The sequence below is a fragment of the Mus caroli genome, unplaced genomic scaffold, assembly GCF_978045245.1.
Source record: "Mus caroli unplaced genomic scaffold, Mus_caroli_1 scaffold_14, whole genome shotgun sequence".
Classification (NCBI taxonomy): domain Eukaryota; kingdom Metazoa; phylum Chordata; class Mammalia; order Rodentia; family Muridae; genus Mus; species Mus caroli.
The window spans coordinates 99,633,379-99,655,107 of record NW_028227269.1 but is presented as its reverse complement, the minus strand read 5'-3'; the positions used below and the strand labels follow the sequence as shown (position 1 = coordinate 99,655,107).

Sequence of the window (21,729 nt, the reverse complement as noted above, 5' to 3'; positions counted from 1 at the left end):
GCCCATACCTAAACATGATAAAAGCAATCTACAACAAACCAGTAGCCAACATCAAAGTAAATGGTGAGGAGCTGGAAGCAATCCCACTAAAATCAGGGACTAGACAAGGCTGCCCACTTTCTCCCTACCTATTCAACATTGTACTTGTAGTCCTAGCCAGAGAAATTCGACAACAAAAGGATCAAGGCGATACAAATTGGAAAGGAAGAAGTAAAAATATCACTTTTTGCAGATGATATGATAGTATATATAAGTGACCCTAAAATTTCCACCAGAGAACTCCTTAACCTGATAAACAGGTTCAATGAAGTATCTGGATATAAAATTTACTCAAACAAGCCAATGGCCTTTCTGAACACAAAGGATAAAGAGGATGAGAAAGAAATTAGGGAAACAACACTCTTCTCAATTTTCACAAATAATATAAAATACCTTGTCGTGACTCTAAGGAAGTGAAAGATCTATATGATAAGAACTTCAAGTCTCTGAAGAAAGAAATTAAAGAAGATTTCAGAAGATGGAAAGATCTCCCATGCTCATGGATTGGCAGAATCAATATAGTAAAAATGGCTATCTTGCCAAAAGGAATCTACAGATTCAATGCAATCCCCATCAAGATTCCAACTCAATTCTTCAACGAATTGGAAAAGGCAATCTCCAAATTCATGTGGAATAACAAAAAACCTAGGATAGCAAAATCTCTTCTCAAGGATAAAAGAACCTCTGGTGGAATCACCATGCCTGACCTAAAGTTGTACTACAGAGCAATTGTGATAAAAACTGCATGGTACTGGTATAGCGACAGACAAGGAGATCAATGGAATAGAATTGAAGTCCTATAAATGAACCCACACACCTATGGTCACTTGATCTTTGACAAGGGAGCTAAAACCATCCAGTGGTAAAAAGACAGCATTTTCAACACATGGTGCTGGCACAACTGGAAGTTATCCTGCAGAAGAATGTGAATTGATCCATTCCTATCTCCTTGTACTAAAGTCAAATTTAAGTGGGTTAAGGGACTCCACATAAAACCAGAGACACTGAAATTTATACAGGAGAAAGTGGGAAAAAGCCTCGAATATATGGGCAAAGGGGAAAAATTCCTGAAAAGAACAGCAATGGCTTGTGCTGTAAGATCTAGACTAGACAAATGGCACATCATAAAACTGCAAAGCTTCTGTAAGGCAAAAGACACTGTCAATAAGACAAAAAGGCCACCAATAGATTGGGAAAGGATCTTTACCTATCCTAAACCAGATAGGGGACTAATATCCAATATATATAAAGAACTCAAGAAGGTGGACTCCAGAAAGTCAAATAACCCCATTAAAAAATGGGGCTCAGAACTGAACAAAGAATTCTCACCTGAGGAATACCGAATGGCAGAGAAACACCTGAAAAAATGTTCAACATCCTTAATCATCAGGGAAATGCAAATCAAAACAACCCTGAGATTCCACCTCACACCAGTCAGAATGGCTAACATCAAAAATTCAGGTGACAGCAGATGCTGGCGAGGATGTGGAGAAAGAGGAACACTCCTCCATTGTTGGTGGGATTGCAAGCTTGTACAACCACTCTGGAAATCAGTCTGGCGGTTCCTCAGAAAATTGGACATAGTACTACCGGAGGATCCAACAATACCTCTCCTGGGCATATATCCAGAAGATGTTCCAACTGGTAAGAAGGACACATGCTCCACTATGTTCATAGCAGTCTTATTTATAATAGCCAGAAGCTGGAAAGAACCCAGATGCCCCTTAACCGAGGAATGGATAAAGAAAATGTGGTACATTTACACAATGGAGTACTACTCAGCTATTAAAAAAATGAATTTATGAAATTCCTAGGCAAATGGATGGAACTGGAGGGCATCATCCTGAGTGAGGTAACTCCATCACAAAAGAACTCACATGATATGTACTCACTGATAAGTGGATATTAGCCCAGAAACTTAGAATACCCAAGATATAAGATACAGCTTCCGAAACATATGAAGCTCAGGAATAACAAAGGCCAAGGTGTGGATACTTTGCCCCTTCTTGGAATTGGGAGCAAGCACCCATGGAAGGAGCTACAGAGACAGAGTTTGGAGCTGAGACGAAAGGATGGACCATCTAGAGACTGCCATACCCGGGGATCCATCCCATAATCAGCCTGCAAATGCTGACACCATTGCATACACTAGCAAGATTTTGCTGAAAGGACCCTGATATAGCTGTCTGTTGTGAGACTATGCCCAGGCCTCGAAAACACAGATGTGGATTCTCACAGTCATCTATAGGATGGAACACAGGGCCCCCAATGGAGGAGCTGGAGGAAGTACCCAGGGAGCTGGGGGGATCTGCAACCCTATAGGTGGAACAACAATATGAACTAACTATTCCCCCCCACCACCACCACCAGAGCTCGTGTCTCTAGCTGCATATATAACAGAAGATGTCCTAGTCGGCCATCAGTGGAAAGAGAAGCCCATTGGTCATGAAGACCTTATATGCCTCAGTACAGGGGAATGCCAGGGCCAAGAGTTGGGATTGGGTGGGTGGGGGTGTGGGTGTGGGAGGGTGTGGGGGACTTTTGGGATAGCATGGGAAATGTAAATGAAAAAAAATACCTAATAATAATAAAAATAAATAAATATATAAATCACGCAAAAATAAAAAAAAAGAAAAGAAAAGAAAAAGGGGAAACAACTGCTCATAGGTCTGGTGGAGGGGAAAGCTCATTGTAGATAAGATAAAGAGAATAGCAAGGGCATGTGGAAGAGTGCAAACTAATGTTGGTCATAAAAGGAGGGTATGGGGATAAAGAAGAGGGAGCAAGCAAAGAAGTGTGAGGTAAGGTAGGGAGGGTTTGGAATCTCAGGACTGTGGAGATGGATTCCGGCAGATGCACACACATGTACGCATGTGCATACACACACAGAGAGAGCAAAAGCAAGAGCTAGAAAGACAGAAAGAAAAAGAGAAAGTGAGGCACACGCACAGATGCACACACACACACACACACCCAAGTAGATGGCAAGTAAGCAGATAAAAAGCAATACAGTCTTTCATCATCAGGGAATGGGATGTGAGAAATAACAGAAAGTGACAAAATAACAAAACCCTAACAGTAACCATGCCAAATGCTGGCCAGATATGACAGAAATTCTAATTTATTGCTGGTGGCAATGTAGAAAGGTCTGGCAAGTTAGGCAGTTTATTTAATCTCAAAAATTCTTTTATGCAATATTTCTAGGTATTTACCCAAATGAACTGAAAAGACATGTCTATACCAAAACCTGCAGATAGATACCAATAGCACTTTGTTCATTGGGAGCAGCTGGAATGTCTTTTATTTGGTGAATAGGTTGGGGCTGTGGAGATACTCAGTATTTAACAACACTGTGTGCTCTTCTAGAGTACCTGGTTTGGTCCCAACAAAGCAGCTCATAAACACATGTAATGCCACTTATGGGGGATCCACTGCTCTTTTCTAGCCCCCATGGGCAATGAATGATTACATAAAATAATACATACCAATACATAAAATAATAAAAATAAATTTAAAATAAGGGGAAAGATTTAAAATGTTTTCTAACCAGACATGGAATACTATACATCAATAAATAATTATCAAGTCAATAGAAGACAATAGGAGTCTGTGTCCAGAGCTGATCCTGTGGCATGGCTTTTCATACCCCAAAAACCACCAGGAGAGAGCAGGTCTCCCAGGAGTACTGACAAACCAGCTTGCAGGAGGGACAAGCCATAAATCAGAGACAGCAAGATCAGCTACCCCCAGAGATAACCAAATGGTGAGAGGCAAGGGCAAAAACATAAGCAACAGAAACCAAAGCTACTTGGCATAATCAGAAAGCTGTTCTCCTACCACAGTGAGCCCTGGATACCCAACACACCAGAAAAGCAAGTCTCAGCTTCAAAAATCACAACTCATGATGATGATAGGGGACCTTAAGAAAGACATAAATAACTCTCTTAAAGAAATACAGGAAAACACAGGGAAACAGTTAGAAGCCCTTAAAGAGGAAACACAAAAATCCCTTAAAGAATTACAGGAAAACACAACCAAACTAGTGAAGGAATTGAACAAATCCATCGAGGATATAAACGTGGAAATAGAAACAATAAAGACATCATAAAGGGAGACAACCCTGGAAATAGAACCTGGGAAAGAGATAGGGAGTCATGGATCTAAGTATCACCAACAGAATACAAGAGATAGAAGAAAGAATCTCAGGAGCAGAAGATACCATAGAAAACATTGACACAATAGTCAAAGAAAATGCAAAAATGCAAGAAAATTCCTAACCTAAACATCCAGGAAATTCAGGACACAATGAGAACACCAAACCTAAGGATAGTAGGTATAGAAGAGATAAAAGATTCCCAACTTAAAGGGCCAGTAAATATCTACAACAAAATTATAGAAGAAAACTTCCCTAACCTAAAGAAAGAGATGCCTATGAACATACAAGAGGCCTACAGAACTCCAAATAGATTGGATCAGAGAAGAAATTCCTCCTGTTACATAATAGTCATTATATTCATTATATCATCATAGAATGATGCTATAATTTCCTTGTTCTTTGTATTTTAACATTCATGTATTGAGAATTTGTTCTTTGGAGTAACTTTAAGAGGTAGGTAGCATCCATTCCAGTTGGGGCCACCACTGTCATCTTCTTTCTGAGCCCAGCAGAGGCTGCTGAGGGCTCAAGAGTGTTCTCTACTCCAAAGGACCTCGGAATCACCTTGGGATCATGGGTGAGTGGAAAGCAATATCAGCTCCAGGGAAAAGTGGAGGGTCTTGTGCCTGCAGGAAGAGGGACAAAGGAACCCTGCCCGACCAGAGGCTGGGATCCATTCAGGTCGGGGCCAGCCCCACCATCTTCTGCGTGAAGCCGGTCAAGGGTATCTAGGGCATCAGAGGATTCTCCATGCCACAGGACGACAAGCACACCCAGGACCTCCTGATCACCTGAGAGCACTTGGGTGATAGAAGCAACAGAGCTTCTTGGTCAGGGTCCTGTCAGGCCTTCATCCTCAGCCAGGAGGCAGAAACTAGAGAGAGCATACACTAACTGTCTAACAGCACACCTAGAAACACTAGAACGAAAGGAAGCAAATTCACCCAAGAGGAGTAGACGGCAGGAAATAATCAAACTTAGGGCTGAAATCAACCAAGTGGAAAGAAAAAGAACTATTCAAAGAATCAACCAAACCAGGAGCTGGTTCTTTGAGAAAATCAACAAGATAGATAAACCATTAGCCAGACTCACTAGAGGGCAAAGGGACAGTATCCTAATTAACAAAATCATAAATGAAAAAGGAGGCATAACAACAGATCCTGAGGAAATCCAAAACATCATCAGATCCTACTACAAAAGGCTATACTCAACAAAACTGGAAAACCTGGATGAAATGGACAACTTCCTAGACATATACCAGTTACCAAAGTTAAATCAGGATGAGATTAACAATCTTAACAGTCCCATTTCCCCTAAACAAATAGAAGCAGCCATTAATAATCTTCCAACAACAACAACAACAAAAAAAGCCCAAGAACAGATGAACCCATCTGTGCAGAGTTCTATTAAATCTTCAAAGAAGACCTAATTCCAACTCTCCTTAAACTGTTCCACAAAATAGAAACAGAAGGTACTCTACCCAACTTATTCTATGAAGCCACAATTACCTAAACCACACAAAGATCCAACAGAGAAAGAGAACTTCAGACCAATTTCCCTTATGAATATTGATGCAAAAATACTCAATAAAATCCTCACAAATGGAATCCAAGAACACATCAAAACAATCAGCCATCATGACCAAGTAGGCTTCATCCCAGGGATGCAGGGATGGTTTAACATATGGAAATCCATCAACGTAATCTACTATATAAACAAACTCAAAGACAAAAATCACATGATCATCTTGTTAGATGCTGAAAAAGCATTTGACAAAAATCCAACACCCCTTTATGATAAAAGTCATGGAAAGACCAGGAATTCAAGACCCATACCTAAACATAATAAAAGCAATATACAGCAAACCAGTAGCCAACAACAAAGTAAATGGAGAGAATCTGAAAGCATCCCACTATAATCAGGGACTAGACAAGGCTGTCCACTTTCTCCCTACCTATTCAATATAGTAGTACTAGAAGTCCTAACCAGAGCAATATGACAACAAAAGGAGATCAAGGGGATGCAAATTGGAAAGGAAGAAGTCAAAATATCACCATTTGCAGATGATAAGATAGTATATATAAGTGACCCTAAAAATTCCACCATGGAACTCCTAAACCTGATAAACAGCTTCAACACCATAGCTGGATATAAATTTAACTCAAACAAATCAGTGGCCCTTCTCTACACAAAGGATAAACAGGATGAGAAAGAAATTAGGAAAACAACACCCTTCACAATAGTCACAAATAATATAAAATACCTTGGTGTGACTTTAACTAAGGAAGTGAAAGATCTGTATAACAAGAACTTCAAGTCTCTGAAGAAAGAAATTGAAGATCTCAGAAGATGGAAAGGTCTCCCCTGCTCATGAATTGGCAGGATTAATATAGTAAAAATGGCTATCCTGCTGAAAGCAATCTACAGATTCAATGCAATCCACATCAAAATTCCAACTCAATTCTTCACTGAGTTAGAAATGGCAATTTGCAAATTCATCTGGAATAACAAAAAGCCTAGGATAGCAAAAACTATTCTCAACAATAAAGAACCTCTGGGGGAATCACCAAACCTGACCTCAAGCTGTACAACAGAGCAATTGTGATTAAAACTGCATGGTACTGGTACAGCAACAGACAGGTAGATCAATGGAATAGAATTGAAGACCCAGAAATGAACCCACACACCTATGGTCACCTGATCTTTGACAAGGGAGCTAAAACCATCCAGTGGAAAAAAAAGACAGCATTTTCAACAAATTTTCAACTGGTGGTTATCATGTTGAAGAATGAGAATTGATCCATTCTTATCTCCTTGTACCAAGCTCAAGTCTAAGTGGATCAAAGACCTCCACATAAAACCAGAGACACTGAAATTTATAGAGGAGAAAGTGAGGGAAACCCTCAAAGATATGGCTACAGGGGGAAAATTTCTAAACAGAACAGCAATGCCCTGTGCTGTAAGATCAAGAATTGACAAATGGTACATCATAAAATTGCAAATCTTCTGCAGGGCAAAAGATACTGTCAATAAGACAAAAAAGCCACCAACAGATTGGGAAAGAATTTTTACCGACCCTAAATCTGATTGGGGACTAATATCCAATATATACAAAGAGCTCAAGAAGCTGAACTCCAGAAATTCAAATAACCCCATTAAAAATGGGGTACAGAGCTAAACAAAGAATTCTCAACTGAGGAATACTGAAGGACTGAGAAGCACTTGAAAAAATGTTCAACATCCTTAATCATCAGGGAAATGCAAATCAAAACATCCCTGAGATTCCACCTCACACAAGTCAGAATGGCTAAGATCCAAAACTCAGGTGACAGCAGATGCTGGGGAGGATGTGGAGAAAGAGGAGCACTCCTCCATTGTTGGTGGGATTGCAAGATGGTACAACCACTCTGGAAGTCAGTTTGGTGGTTCCTCAGAAAATTGAACATAGCATAGTACTGCCAGAATATCCAGTAATACCTCTCCTGGGTTTATACCCAGCAGATATTCCAACTGGTAATAGGGAAACATTCTCCACTATTTTCATAGCAGCCTTATTTATAATAGCCAGAAGCTGGAAAGAACCCAGATGTCCCTCAACAGAGGAATGGATACAGAAAATGTGGTACATTTACACAATGGAGTACTACTCAGCTATTAAAACCAATGAATTTATGAAATTCTTAGGCAAATGGATGTATCTGGAGGATATCATCCTGAATGAGGTAACACAATCACAAAAGAAGTTACTTGTATGCACTCACTGATAAGTGGATATTAGCCCAGAAACCTAGAATACCCAAGATACAACTTTTAAAACACAAGAAAATCAAGATGGAAGAAAAACTCGTGGATACTTCATTCCTCCCTAGAATAGGGATAAAATATCCATGGAACAAGTTGCAGAGGCAAAGTTTGGATGTAAGATGAAATGATGGACTATCCAGAGACTGCCCCACCCAGGGGTCCATCCCATAATCAGCCACCAAACCCAGACACTATTGCATACGCCAGCAAGATTTTGCAGAAAGGACCCTGATATAGCTGTCTCCTGTGAGGCTTTGCCACTGCCTGGCAAATACAGAAGTGGATGCTCACAGTCATCTATAGGATGGACCACAGGGCCCCCAATGTAGGAACTAGAGAAAGTACCCAAGAGCTGAAGGAGTCTGCAGCCCTATAGGTGGAACAACAATATGAACTAATCAGTACTCCCAGAACTCATGTCTCTAGCTGCGTATATAGCAGACGATGGCCTAGTCGGCCATCATTGGGAAGAGAGGCCCATTGGTCTTGCAAATTTTATATGCTCCAGTACAGGGGAAAGCCAGGGCCAAGAATTGGGAGTGAGTGGGTAGGGGAGCAGGGCTGAGGGAGGGTATAGGGGACTTTTGGGATAGCATTTGAAATGTAAATAAAGAAAATACCTAATAAATAAAAATTTTAAAAAAGAGGTAGCTAGGGCTCTGTGGTACTTATATCATCAGAGTTTATTCTAGTTAGGATATATATTTGTTTATGTGTATTAGTGTTTTGCATGCATGGGTATGTGTGCACCTCATGTGTCCTTGGTACTGCTATAGGTCAGAAGAAGGCATTCAACACCTGAAAACCAAATCTGTTTCCTCTGGAAGAGCAACAAATGCTCTTAAACACTTAACTCTCCAGCCTCCTGTTCTAGCTAGTTTTGATGACTAAATTGGTACAGCTTAGACTCATCTGAGAGGAAAACCCATTTGCATGTCTGTAGGTGACTGTCTTTATTGTTAATTGATGTAGGAAGGCTCATTGCACTGCAGGCAGCAACATTCTTTGGGTAGGTGGATCTGAGTTGTGTGTGTGTGTGTGTGTGTGTGTGTGTGTGTGTGTGTGTGTGTGTGTATGAGCTAGTTAAATGTGAGGCAGTGATGTAGCTAGCACACAGACCTTTAACTTTCCAAAGTGCTGATAATAAATGACTATTGTTAATGGCATCATGGACCAGTGCTCATCCCAAATGGAACTGATAATCAAAGCTTTATCACTTCTTTAGGGCTCAGGAAACATTGGGAAAGGGAGGGCTGGAAAGAATGTAAGAACCAAAGGGGTAAAGTTGTAGGACTCTCTGTTGCTTGCATATAAAATGGGCATTTCCCTCTTGAAGTCACAGCAGTTGTGATTATTCACAAAAGACTTCCAAAAGTAAGCCTATTTACATTCTCTCATGAAAGTGATGGAGATCTCAGGAGACTTTTGCGGCCCCTCTCTGCCCCTAAAGCTTGATAAAAATCATTACTTGGTCATTGCATAATCTGAAGAGAATAGAAATAACTTCTTAGAAAAAGAAAAGTATGCAACTTGAGCTGCCACATTCGTTCTTCATTTTCTTGTAAGGTTTTCCATGCCACATAAATCTTTTGCTAAGTAAAATTTTGTGATTTGCTTCAGCTTATGTCAATTTAATTCTCAGACTAAGATATGAAATTTTCCTAAAAGGCGAGAGTAAACATTTTACTCCCCACAAAAATATTCACAATACTTGGCTGTATCAGTGGCTTTATTCCAAGTATATAAAGTTCCAAAACATTCCCAAAAGCAAACTTTTACAGTAAACTACCATCCTACGATTTTTCTAGAAAACAATATTGATGAGGTTTTATAATCTTGTTAACAGACCATAAAAAATTTAAAGGGCAAAAAATATATCTGAAAAAAATGTAGATAAACTACATTTTTGAACACAGATGTTAAAGTCCTAAAAGTTAGCAGATTAAATCCAGAAGTTCAGCATAGATAACACAAAATGATAAAAACAGGAATATTGAATCCATAATATAACTCACATTATTCACCAAAATTAAAGGAATAATGCTATGGATTAGCTTAACATACATTTAAAATAATTCAAAACAAATATCCAAACATTTGCGGACATGAAACTAGTAACAAAATTTGGGCCCTTCTGCCAGAGCATTATGAGCTCGGAATTACTAAGCCATTGCTTCAACCACATTTAACTTTGTTTTGAGACAGGCTTTCTCAATGAAACTAGAGATTACTAATGGACTACACGGATTAGCTACCATGTCTCTGAGATTCTCTTGACGCTCTGCCTCCCATAATCAAGATCTCAGGTGTACCATTGCATGCCTCTTTATTCACATGTGTGCTGAAGATCTGACCTCAGATATTTATATTTGTGCAGCATCTCTCCATCCACCATATCACCAAATCATTTAACAAGAAAGATATTTTATATTTTAATGGTTTAAAAACTATAAAAGAGTTCATGTTATGGTGAAATGTTTAAAATATTCCTTTAAAAACCAGGAGCAAAAAAGAAGATATCTTTTATGTAAGGTGTTTATTATTAGGCCTACAAAATGTAATAGGAAAAAGGTAAAATATACTAAGAAATGTTATTCATTTGCTGATGATATGATGGTTTACTTATAATTGTATCTAATTCTACTAGGAAAGCATAAAGGAACATGTACAAAATGCACCAGAACTATTAAAAGAATTTCGGGAATTAAAGGTTGCTATACAAAAGGAAATGACAGAACTTTTACTTTTGTATCAATTACAAGAAAATAAGCCGGGCAGTGGTGGCGCACACCTTTAATCCCAGCACTTGTGAGGCAGAGGCAGGTGGATTTCTGAGTTCGAGGCCAGCCTGGTCTACAGAGTGAGTTCCAGGACAGCCAGGGCTACACAGAGAAACCCTGCCTTGAAAAACCAAAAAAAAAAAAAAAAAAAAAAAAAAGGAAAAAGAAAGAGAGAAAGAAAATAAAAATAAACTCCTCTCTTTCTGAGCAGCCATCAGGTAGACATACTTGATTATTTGTACCCTTCAAGACTTATGCTGAAGGTTTATTCCTTCATATTGCATTGCTGTGGAGTGGAGACCGGTAGAGATATGATACTTTTTCTTGGTTGTTAACCTTGCTACATTTTTAATGAACTACAATCATTAATTACCTGAACTCTATTGTTTTCCCCAGGTGAATAGTTTTAAATCTCTTTTGCCACTGTATGTTGGTAGGCATAGTCAGAGGTACATGTGCAAAGAAAAACATTTCCTTGGTAGAGATATATTGTGGAACTAGTATAGCTTCAAATCCCAAATCAGGCCTCTGAAATTGGAGAAAAGGAAACATTGTTTGATGAATGTCTAATGATTCAAATATAATGTATTCAAATAGCATGCTTGTTTCTCATTGATATCAAAATGATACTGCTTTACTTATTGATTAGAGTAATATATCAATATGATCTTTGGATAGCATTGAATATCTACATGTGTGAATGAGAAAACTCAGTTTTCTGCAGTGCAGAAAAAAAAGAAGTTTGATAAATAAACCCCAGTTTGAAGTTTCTGTACCTTTGCAGGAGGGTGTAGTGGTGTATGTGAAGAGACCGGAGGTGCAGATTTTCGAGTTGTGTTGTCTATGGTGACACCATCCTGATCACAGAAGATCTTGTCATGACTAGTTGTAATTGGAGCTCTATTTGGTTCCAATATGGAGTTTTATCATGGAAGGTCCAATAAAGTTTCTTCCCTTTGAATTCTGCTCCCTGAGTCTCCTGTTCTGTGCCTGTAGCTTCTGGCTTTGGTCTTCACCAGTATATCCCATTCTTTGAACTTACAGAATATTCAGACTGTCTCTTAAGGCACTGTTTACCTAGATTTCTGATATCTAGTTCTTTTATGCTGAATTGAACAGTTAGGGGTACTTTTAGTGGGTGAAAATACAAATGAATACCAGCTTCAAAAAGTTTGTTGGAGTTGGACCAGCTGCTTAGGATATCAAGTGTATGTGTGGGTTGTAAATAGTGTACAACCTGTTTTGTTTGGGACCAAAAGTTTTTTAGGAGCCATATCCATCAAATGTTGACTCCAACAAACATTTCTGTCATGTTTTCCTCTCAGCTTTTGAATTTTGTGTACTCAACAGGAATGAAAGAGATAGGGAAATAAGGTGTCTAATAGGAGAGACCCTGAACCAGTTGCCTCAGTAGAAAGCTTGATTCCAGTACCTCACCTGTCACATAATTTGGGTAATTATTTACTCTCTGTGTGCCTCACATACCTCATAAGAAAATGAGGACAAATGGCTCTTATAAGATGAAGAGTTGACAGTAGTGCCTGACACATAATAAAGGCTAGTGGTTACTTTTTCCTGAGAGGATGCATGTATCATTTGTGTGGAGGGAAAAATAATATTTTTGAGTCAGTTCTTCAAGCTTGTCCAGAGTATAGAAATCCCTATAGTTTCTCCATCTAAACAATTTCAAATTTCACTGAAGGGAACTAAGCCACTTTCTGCAAAACAGTGATGTTAGTGAAATTCTGAGGATGGCTTTTGTTGGTTATGTCTAGGAGGTTGCTCACATCATCTGCTTTGTACATTTGCAGAATCCAGAGCCCAGATCCCAGGTATGTGGTGGTGTTCCCTTCTCATGGAATTCCTCTTTACTTTGTGTGTGCATCTCAGATAGAGGATGCTAAAACACTTCCCTCTTGATCTATAGTCCTAGCCTCGTATATGGATAGATTGTTTAACTAATATGTGTCCTTGTTTAATTTCTAATGCTGACCATAAGCAACTGGGGGGAGGAAATAATTTTCAGATGATATCTATTATACCAGAAGGGGAAATTAAGAACATAACTTTTGTTGAGAACTTGGAGGCAGGAAATGGAGCAGAGGCCATGTAAGGATGCTTCTAGATGTAACTGCCCACAATAATCATTAATTAAGAAAATGCCTCAAAGACCTGACTCCAAGCCAGTCTGATGTAGGCAATTTCTCAGGTGACATTTCTCTTCCCAGAAGGTTTGTGTCAAATTGACAGACCCAAACTAGCATAGTGTGCATATACATACAAGATATATGTACCTACTGCTTTCAGAGGTCTTAAATATGTATTGATTATTCTGGGGCTATAGTCATAGATGGTTGTGAGTCACTCTGTGTGTAAGTACCAAATTCTGGCCCTCTAGAAGAATGGCAAATGCTCTTAGGCACAAAATTAGAGGCCTGGACTGATCTAGGAAGAGATCGATCCTTCTTGAAATGTTCTTGGAAGTATCAATGTTGTGTATAAAATTTTCCTCTACTAAAGAATATTTGTCCTGATGGATCTAAAGCTCAGCTGTTAGGAGCACACACTTGATCTTTGCAATGGACCTGAGTTTGGTTCACAGGTACCCTGCCAAGTGGCTTGCAACTGCCTGTAACTTCACCTTCAATGTAGACTCAGCATACCTAGCACAAACACCTGTACTTATATGCACACACATATAATTTAAAAACCTTAAAAGTGATGTATTATGGAAAATACCCTCTCAAAATACAAGCAAACAAATGAACAAATGAAAAACCCAAAACAACAACAACAAACCCCAACCAACTTAACCAACCAAACAAAAGAAAACACCCTCTCATTAATGTTCACATAGAATGTGCCATCTGTTCTCAAAAGAAGGCAGTTTGAACACATGTAACTGACCTTTCCAAAAATACTGCCAGAATTTCCATACCCTAAAAGTTTTGAACCAGCGTCAAAGTTTTCTGGTGTCAGTTTGTGTATGTATCCCAATTGATCATAGTACAATGTGAAAATGGCATCCTTTAATATCCCCAGTTCACTATATGTAGTTAAGCCTGTTAGGAAAGAAATAGAACCCTGTTGTTACTGATGTTCTACAACTAGAAGCAGTTTTATATTATACCTATAAAAATTTGTTTAAATTAGGGGTGGGAATAGGGCTCTGAGACCACTAAAGTAGTGAAATACATGCTACTCTCTGTTACATCCTTGGAAAGTCTTTTGCAGTTCCACTTAATTATAGCTCATGTTCACTAAAGTAGGGGATAGTATAGAAAAAAAGGGGTTGTCTAATCAAAGGATATGGAAGGTTGGTGTTTTGTTACCCTAGTGGTGTTTCCTCTTCCCGAAGCTATCAAATTAGATTTCTGCCTAGGTTGAAACCATGAGAAAAGCTCAGGCTGACAAGAATAATCAGTAGTTACCACTAGGATATTGATACCAAAGAGAGTGAGTTGCATATTATTTAAGGCAAAAATCCTAGAAGATCTTCAAGTCAGGTTCAACTTGATTTCTGTGCCCTATAACCAAAGTGTTCTGTGTTCTCAGAAAGAGTGTTTCACTGTCTGGCTATGGTAGGCCGAGAGCAATGGTAATAACCTGTGTTGTTATGGGGACTGTCGGGCTTCTTGCTGACCAGTGACTCACTCACAAGGAGTTGTCCCAAGCTCAGCACTAAGATTTTTCTTTAATATCCTGTGATTCTGGGAAGAGGGTACCTGCACACAAGTTCCTTTTTAAAACTGTATTTAAAATTAACTTACAAAGTACTGCTCCCTTGTTTTTCAAACTCCCATTTCCACTTACACCTTTAACCTCCAGTATTCCTCCACTTCCCCTTTCATATCTTATCTTCTACTATCTCCACACCCTTTAATTCCCACTCCTTTTCTAGATTCCTGATCTTGCAGAGATTCCAAGTAAAACATAAACCTGACCTTTGAAGGTTAGATCCAGAACATGTGGAATTTTCTTTTAGGGCATGGGTAACTACATATAGTATAACATTTTCTAGTTCCCCCTATTTTCCTGAATATCACAGGAAGAGATGCTACTTAAGAGCAAAGAGAAGGGAGGGAGGGGAGAAAAAGGGGGAGAGGAGGGAAGGAGAGAGGTGGTGGTTGTGGGTGTGTATAGTGGTTGTGGTACATGTATGGAAGTTCTCCATAAACAATCTAAGAGAAAGAGCTAGACACAGGTGAAGACAGAACAAGTTCAACTATGAGAAGGATTCAGAAGCTTTGAACATATTGCCAAAAGTTTATATGAGGCCAAGTGGGCAGTCAGAAGCTGAGAGAAGACAGATTGAAAGAGTAAGCTTGGAAGATTAGAAGATGTACTAAGGCTTCCAGACCTAGGACTAGGGATAGTTAGAACAGACACAACAAAATGACAGTCTACAAAATGAGCGAAGACCTTCACCAAACCTATATCTGACAGAGGGCTGATATTCAAAATATACAAAGAACTCAAGAAACTAGGCAGCAACCAACCAAACAACCCAATTAAAAAATGAGGTACAGAGCTAAACAGAATTCTCAACAGATTAATCTCTAATGTCTGAGAGGCACTTAAACACATGTTCAACATTCTTAGTTATCAGGGAAATACAAATCAAAACAACTCTGAAATTCTATCAGAAATAGGGTGACTAAGTTCAAAACTCAAGAGACAGCTCATGCTTGCAAGGGCATGAAGCAAGTGGAACACTCCCCCATTGCTGGTATAAGTGAAAACTTGTACAACCACTTTAGAAAGCAATATGGCATGTTATCAGGAAACTGGGAATTCATTTGCCTCAAGACCCAGCTATACCAGCCCTGGGCATATACTCAAAAAATGTTCCTATATATCACTAGGAGACTTACTCAACTATGTTCACAGCAGCTTTATTTGTAATAGACAGAAACTGGAAACAATCTAGATGTTCCCAAACTGAAGAATGGAAAAAGAAAATGTTTTACATTTACATAATGGAGTATGACTCAGCTATAAAAAAAAATGGCATTATGAAGTTTGCAGGCAAATGAGCGTACTAGGAAATATCCTGAGTTTGGTATACCAGACCCAGAAAGATAAACATGGTATGTACTCACTTACAGGTGGATATTAGCTCTAAAATAAAGGATAACAATGTTACAATCTACAGACCCTAAGAAGCTATATAACAAGAAGGGCTTAAGTTGGACAGGGCATGTGAATCTCCTGAGAAGGAGAAACAGTAGACATTGCAGGCGGATGAGAGAGGGGACTGGAAAAGGGAAAGGATGGGGAGTGGAACAGGAGGTATCAGGTAGGAGGAGGAGGATGGGAGAGAGTACTATAAGAGACAACTGGGAGGAAGCAGGCATCTCTCAGATGAGCTAGAAACCCAGGACTACGGAAATTTCCAGGAACTGATGAGAGTGACATAGCTAAGACTCCTAGTGAAGGGGGATGTGGAGTCTGAACTGGCCATTTTCTGGAAGCAGGAAAGACTTCCACTGGAGGGGTTGGGAAACCAACACAGGCACACACCCTTCCCCCTTCAATTTTTCTGCCTACAAGATGGGCTAGTGTAAAGGTGGCCAACCAATGACTGGTCCAGTATGAGACCCATGCCATGAGAGGGAGTCCATGCCTCACATTGCCTGGAAGGCCAGGAAGCAGAGGCTAGATTGCCCAGAGTCCCACAGTAGAATCAAGCATGAATGGAAAAGAAATACATGAAATGATTCCTAATTCTAGTCTGCTATACTCATATATTAGCTTCTAGCCCAGTTATTATAAGAGATATTTCACCCAGCAACTGATCAAAACAGATGTAGACACCCAGAGCCCCACACTAGGTGGAGCTTGGGGTACCCTGAAAAAGAAGGGGAGGAAGAATTGGAAGAATCAGAGGGGTCAAAGACACCATAGGAAAACTCAGAGAAACAAATACCCAAGGCCCATAGGGGCTCAGAGATACTGAACTGCCAGAGAGTCTGCATGGGCCTGAAATAGGCTCTCTGCACATTTGTTCCGGTGTGTAGTTTTTCTTCTCCGGGGACTCCTAACACTGGGTGCAGGAACTGTCTCTGGCTCTGTTCCATGTCTTTAAGACCGTTCACTCCTTTTGTGTTGCCTTGCCTTGTTTCAATAGGAGAGAAGGTACCTAGTCTTATTGTAACTTGCTATTCCATGGCTGGTAATATCCATTACCCTTTTCTGAACAAAAACTGAGGAGGAATGGATGAGTAGAAAGGGAAGAGGGGAATTTGTGGGGAAGGGGATAGGCAAGAGGAGGGAGGGGGACTGCTGTTGAACTGTAAAATGAATAATAATAATAAAAACCCACAATGTTTCTAGGAGATAAAAATCAGAAAAGGGAGGGAGAAGTCAAAGTATTCCAATTTGAAGATGATATGAACATTATTCTCTCTCTCTCTCTCTCTCTCTCTCTCTCTCTGTGCACATTATAAATACATTATAAATATTATAATGTGCAGTTTCTACAATTCATAAACACTTTTAGAAAAGTAGCAGGATATAAAATCAACAGACAAATTCACTAGCCTTCCTATATACAAATGACAAGTACAGTGAGGAAAAAATCAGATATTTCACAATAATACCTTTCACAACAGCATCACATTAGAAAATATCTTGGAATAACTCTATCCAAGCAAGTGAAAAATTTGTAGAATAAAAATTTTAACATTGAAAAAGGGAATTCAAAAAGACATCAACAGATGGAAAGATCTTCCATGCTCTTGAATTAATACTGTGTAAATTGCTATCCTACCAAAAGAAGTCTACAGATTCAATGGAATCCTCATTAAAATTCCAGTATAAATGCCTCATAGACGATGAAAACAATCAATCTACAACTTCATATAGAAACACACAAGCACAAAAACAACAAAACAACCCAATAAAAAAGTGTACATAACTAAAGAGAGTTCTTAAAAGATGAAACACAAATGGCTGAGAATACATTTAAAAATGTTCAACATCTTAGTCATCAATGAAATACAAATTAAAACTACTTTGAGATTTCATCTTACAGCAGTCAGAATGGCCAATGGCAGACTTTATATTTTATTTCATGGATACTTGTTTGTCCATAGTCATTGCTACTCTATCCATACTAGGTAGGACATGGAAACAACTCAAATGTCATTCAACTGACAAATTGATAATAAAAATGTGGTAACTATACACTATGGAATATCAATTAGATATAATAAAAATAAATTAAAATTTTCAGGTAACTGGTTGGAAGTCAAAAAGATATTGTGTGAGAGGTAACTTAGAATCTTAAAGGCAGCTGCATGTTATTTCTCATCTATGATTCCTAACTCCAAACTTCATATATCAGTAGACTACCTGAAATAATTAAATTCATGAATGAGGGAAGTAGAAAGGGAACATGAAGAAGAGCAATAGACCGAGGAATACCAAGGTAGAAGTGATTTGAAGGAGAAAAAACAGAAGCACATTATTTGGGATGAGTGATAAAGCCAATACAGAAGGAGAAAAGATAAGTACAATAACATTACTGATGTCTGAAAAAGTCATAAGGAATAATATTATCTTTTACAAAATTGTGCATGTATGTGTGCATGTGTTTGTGTGTGTGTGTGTGTGTGTGTGTGCTTTCTAAAATGAAATTTTGTCACCTTGGCTGATAATGCTCCAAGAACCATAGACTCTCTAACAAAATCCTGAATACTAGGCATGAAAAACTCACTTTCAATTTGTGGGTTTGTGTAAGTCCAAAAATTTCACAAGCATTATAGCCTAATGTTCCTACCCTTGTGTAATGGAATTTTGATCCAGCTACAAAATTGTTCTGGCAAGGGATCATGTCTAAAGACCTTGGATTTTGTGATCTGGTTGGAATGCAGACACTTCACACACCTTTAATCCCTCTGGCTGGAATACAGACACACCCTGAGTATAAACCTTTAATCACTAATAAAGACTTCTAATTCAAAGTGGACAAAATGAAGAATGAGAGAAAGATTTCACAGAATGAGTCAGAGATAGAACATGCCAAACTCTCACAAGAACAGTACAGGAAAGAGAGGCCACTTAACAAGGCAGTACAGATTGCCCTGTTGGTCTACACCTCTACCTGCATCCCTGGCAGATCAGGATCGGAAAACATCTTCAACTAAATCATAGAAGAAGACTTCCCTAATGTAAAGGAAGAGATGGCCATAAACATACAAGAATCCTACAGAACTCCAAATAGACTGGACCAGAAAAGAAATTCCTTGCATCACATAATAATCAAAACACCAAGTGCACTAAACAAAGAAAGAATATTAAAAGCTTTAAGAAAAAGGGCTAAGTAACATATGAAGACAGACCTATTAAAATTAAACCAGACTTGTCAAAAGAGACACAAAAAGCCAGAAGACCTAAGAAAGATGTCATGCAGACCCTAAGAGACCACAGATGCCCACTCCAGGCTACTATTCCCAGCAACTCTCTCAATTACCATAGATGAAGAAACCAAGATATTCCAAGAACAAACCAAATTTAAACAATATCTTTCTACTAATCTATCCTTACATAGGATACTAGAAGGAGAACCACAACACAAGGAGGATAGTATACCCGAGAAACAAGAAATTAATCATCTCACAACAAACTCAAAAGAAGAAAATCACACACACATAATATCACCTCCAACAAAAACAAAAAAAATAACAGGAACTAATAATCATTGACCTTTACTATCTCTCAACTTCAACACACTCAACTTTCCAATAAAAAGACATAGGCTAAAAGACTGTATATGCAAACATGATCCATCATTTTGCATAAGACAAAGAAACATACCTCCTCAACAAAGACAGATACTACCTCTGGGTGAAGAGTTACCACAAACTTTTCCAAGCAAAAGGTCCCAAGAAACAAACTGAGTCGCCATCCTAATATCCAATAAAATAGACTTTGAACCAAAAGTAATCAAAATAGATGTGGAAGGACACTTCATACTCAAAGGAAAAATCCATTAAAAGAAGTCTTAATTCTGAACATCTATGCACCAAATGCAAGGAGACACACATTTATAAAAGAAACTTTATTAAAACTCAAAACACATGGAACCTCACACAAAAATAGTGGGGACTTCAACATCCCACTCTCACTAATAAACAAGTCATTGAAACTGAAATTAAACAGAGACTCAGTGAAACTAACAGATGCAATCAACCAAATGGATTTAACAGTTATGTACAGAATATTTCACCCTAAAACAAAAGAATACACCTTTTTCTCACCACCTCATGGAACTTTCTCCAAAACTGACCATATAATGGGACACAAAACAAGCCCCAACAGACACAAGAAGATTGAAATAATCCCAGGCATTCAATCAGGTCACAACGGACTATGGTTAGACATCAGTGAAAACAAGAATAGAGTGCTCACATACTAATAGAAACTGATCAACTCTCTACTCAATAATGAAGGGGTCATGGAAGAAATAAAGAAAGCAATTAAAGACTTTAGAATTCAATGAAAATGAAGACACAGGATACCCCAAACGTATTGGATACAATGAAGGCAGGATTAACAGGAAAATTCTTAGCACTAAGTGCCTTCATGAAGAAATTGCAGACATCCTATACTAGCAAATTAACAGTACACCTGAAAGCTCTAGAACAAAAAGAAGAAAACACACCCAAGAGAATACACCAGGAAATAGAAAAACTCAGGATTGAAATTAACTAATTAGGAACAAAGAAAATGATACAAAGACAAACAAACAAAGAACTGGTTCTTTGAGAAAAATCAACAAGATAGATAAACTCCTAGCCAAACTAACCAAATGGCACAGAGACAGTATCCAAAAAACAAAATCAGAAATGACAAGGAAGACATAACAGAAACTGAGGAAATTAAAAAATATATCAGAACATACTACAAAACCTTATTCTCAACAAATCTGGAAAATTATGATGAATTGGATGATTTTCTAGACAGATACCACATACCAAAGTTAAATCAAGAGCAGGTAAACTATCTAAACAGTCCCATAACACCTAAGAAAATAGAAGTAGTCATTAAAATCCACCCAAATGCCAACCCTAACAACAAAAATAATAGGAAGCAACAATTACTTTTCTTTGATTTCTTTTAACATCAATGGACTTGATTCCCCAATAAAAAGACATAGACTAATAGACTGGCTACACAAAAGGACCCAACATTTTGCTGCTTACAGGAATCCCACCTCAGGGACAAAGACAGACACTACCTTACAGTAAAAGGCTGGAAAACAATTTTCCAAGCAAATGGTCTGAAGAAACAAGCTGGAGTAGCCATTCTAATAATCAATAAAATTGACTTCCAACCCAAAATTATCAAAAAAGACAAGGAGGGGTACTTCATACTCAACAGAGGTAAAATCTACCAAGATGAACTCTCAATTCTAAATATCTATGCTCCAAATGCAAGGGCAGCCACATTCATTTAGGAAACTTTAGTAAAGCTCAAAGCACACATTGCACCTCATACAATAATAGTGGGAGACTTCAACATCCCACTCTCACCAATGAACAGATCCTGGAAACAGAAACTAAATAGAGACACATAGACACTAACAGAAGTTATGAAACAAATGGATTTAACAGATATCTACAGAACATTTTATCCTAAAACAAAAGGATACACCTTCTTCTCAGCACCTCATGCTACCTCCTCCAAAATTGACCGTATAACCCGCCACAAAACAGACCTTAATAGATACGAAAATATTGAAATTAGCCCATGTATCCTATCAGATCACCACACTAAGGCTGATCTTCAATAACAGCATAAATAATAGAAAGCCAACATTCATGTGGAAACTGAACAACACTCTACTCAATGATAACTTGGTCAAGGAAGAAATAAAGAAAGAAATTAAAGACTTTTTAGAGTTTAACGAAAATGAAGCCACAACATACCCAAACTTATGGGAAA

At 38.4% G+C, this 21,729-nt stretch overlaps 1 protein-coding gene across 2 annotated transcripts in view; it reads right to left on the bottom strand.

Annotated features, from left to right (window-relative positions):
• Catsperb (catsper channel auxiliary subunit beta) overlaps window positions 1-21,729 on the bottom strand; it is a 190,790-nt gene that overhangs the window by 55,524 nt on the left and 113,537 nt on the right. The window contains exons 16-17 of one of the 2 annotated variants that reach the window (XM_085830158.1): window positions 13,687-13,841; window positions 11,153-11,307 (exon numbers count right to left, since the gene is read on the bottom strand). In XM_085830158.1, the coding sequence (XP_085686284.1) occupies window positions 11,153-11,307; window positions 13,687-13,841 (310 nt within the window). The remainder of the gene's footprint in view (window positions 1-11,152; window positions 11,308-13,686; window positions 13,842-21,729) is intronic. The other variant, XM_085830159.1, reaches the window with a different exon arrangement.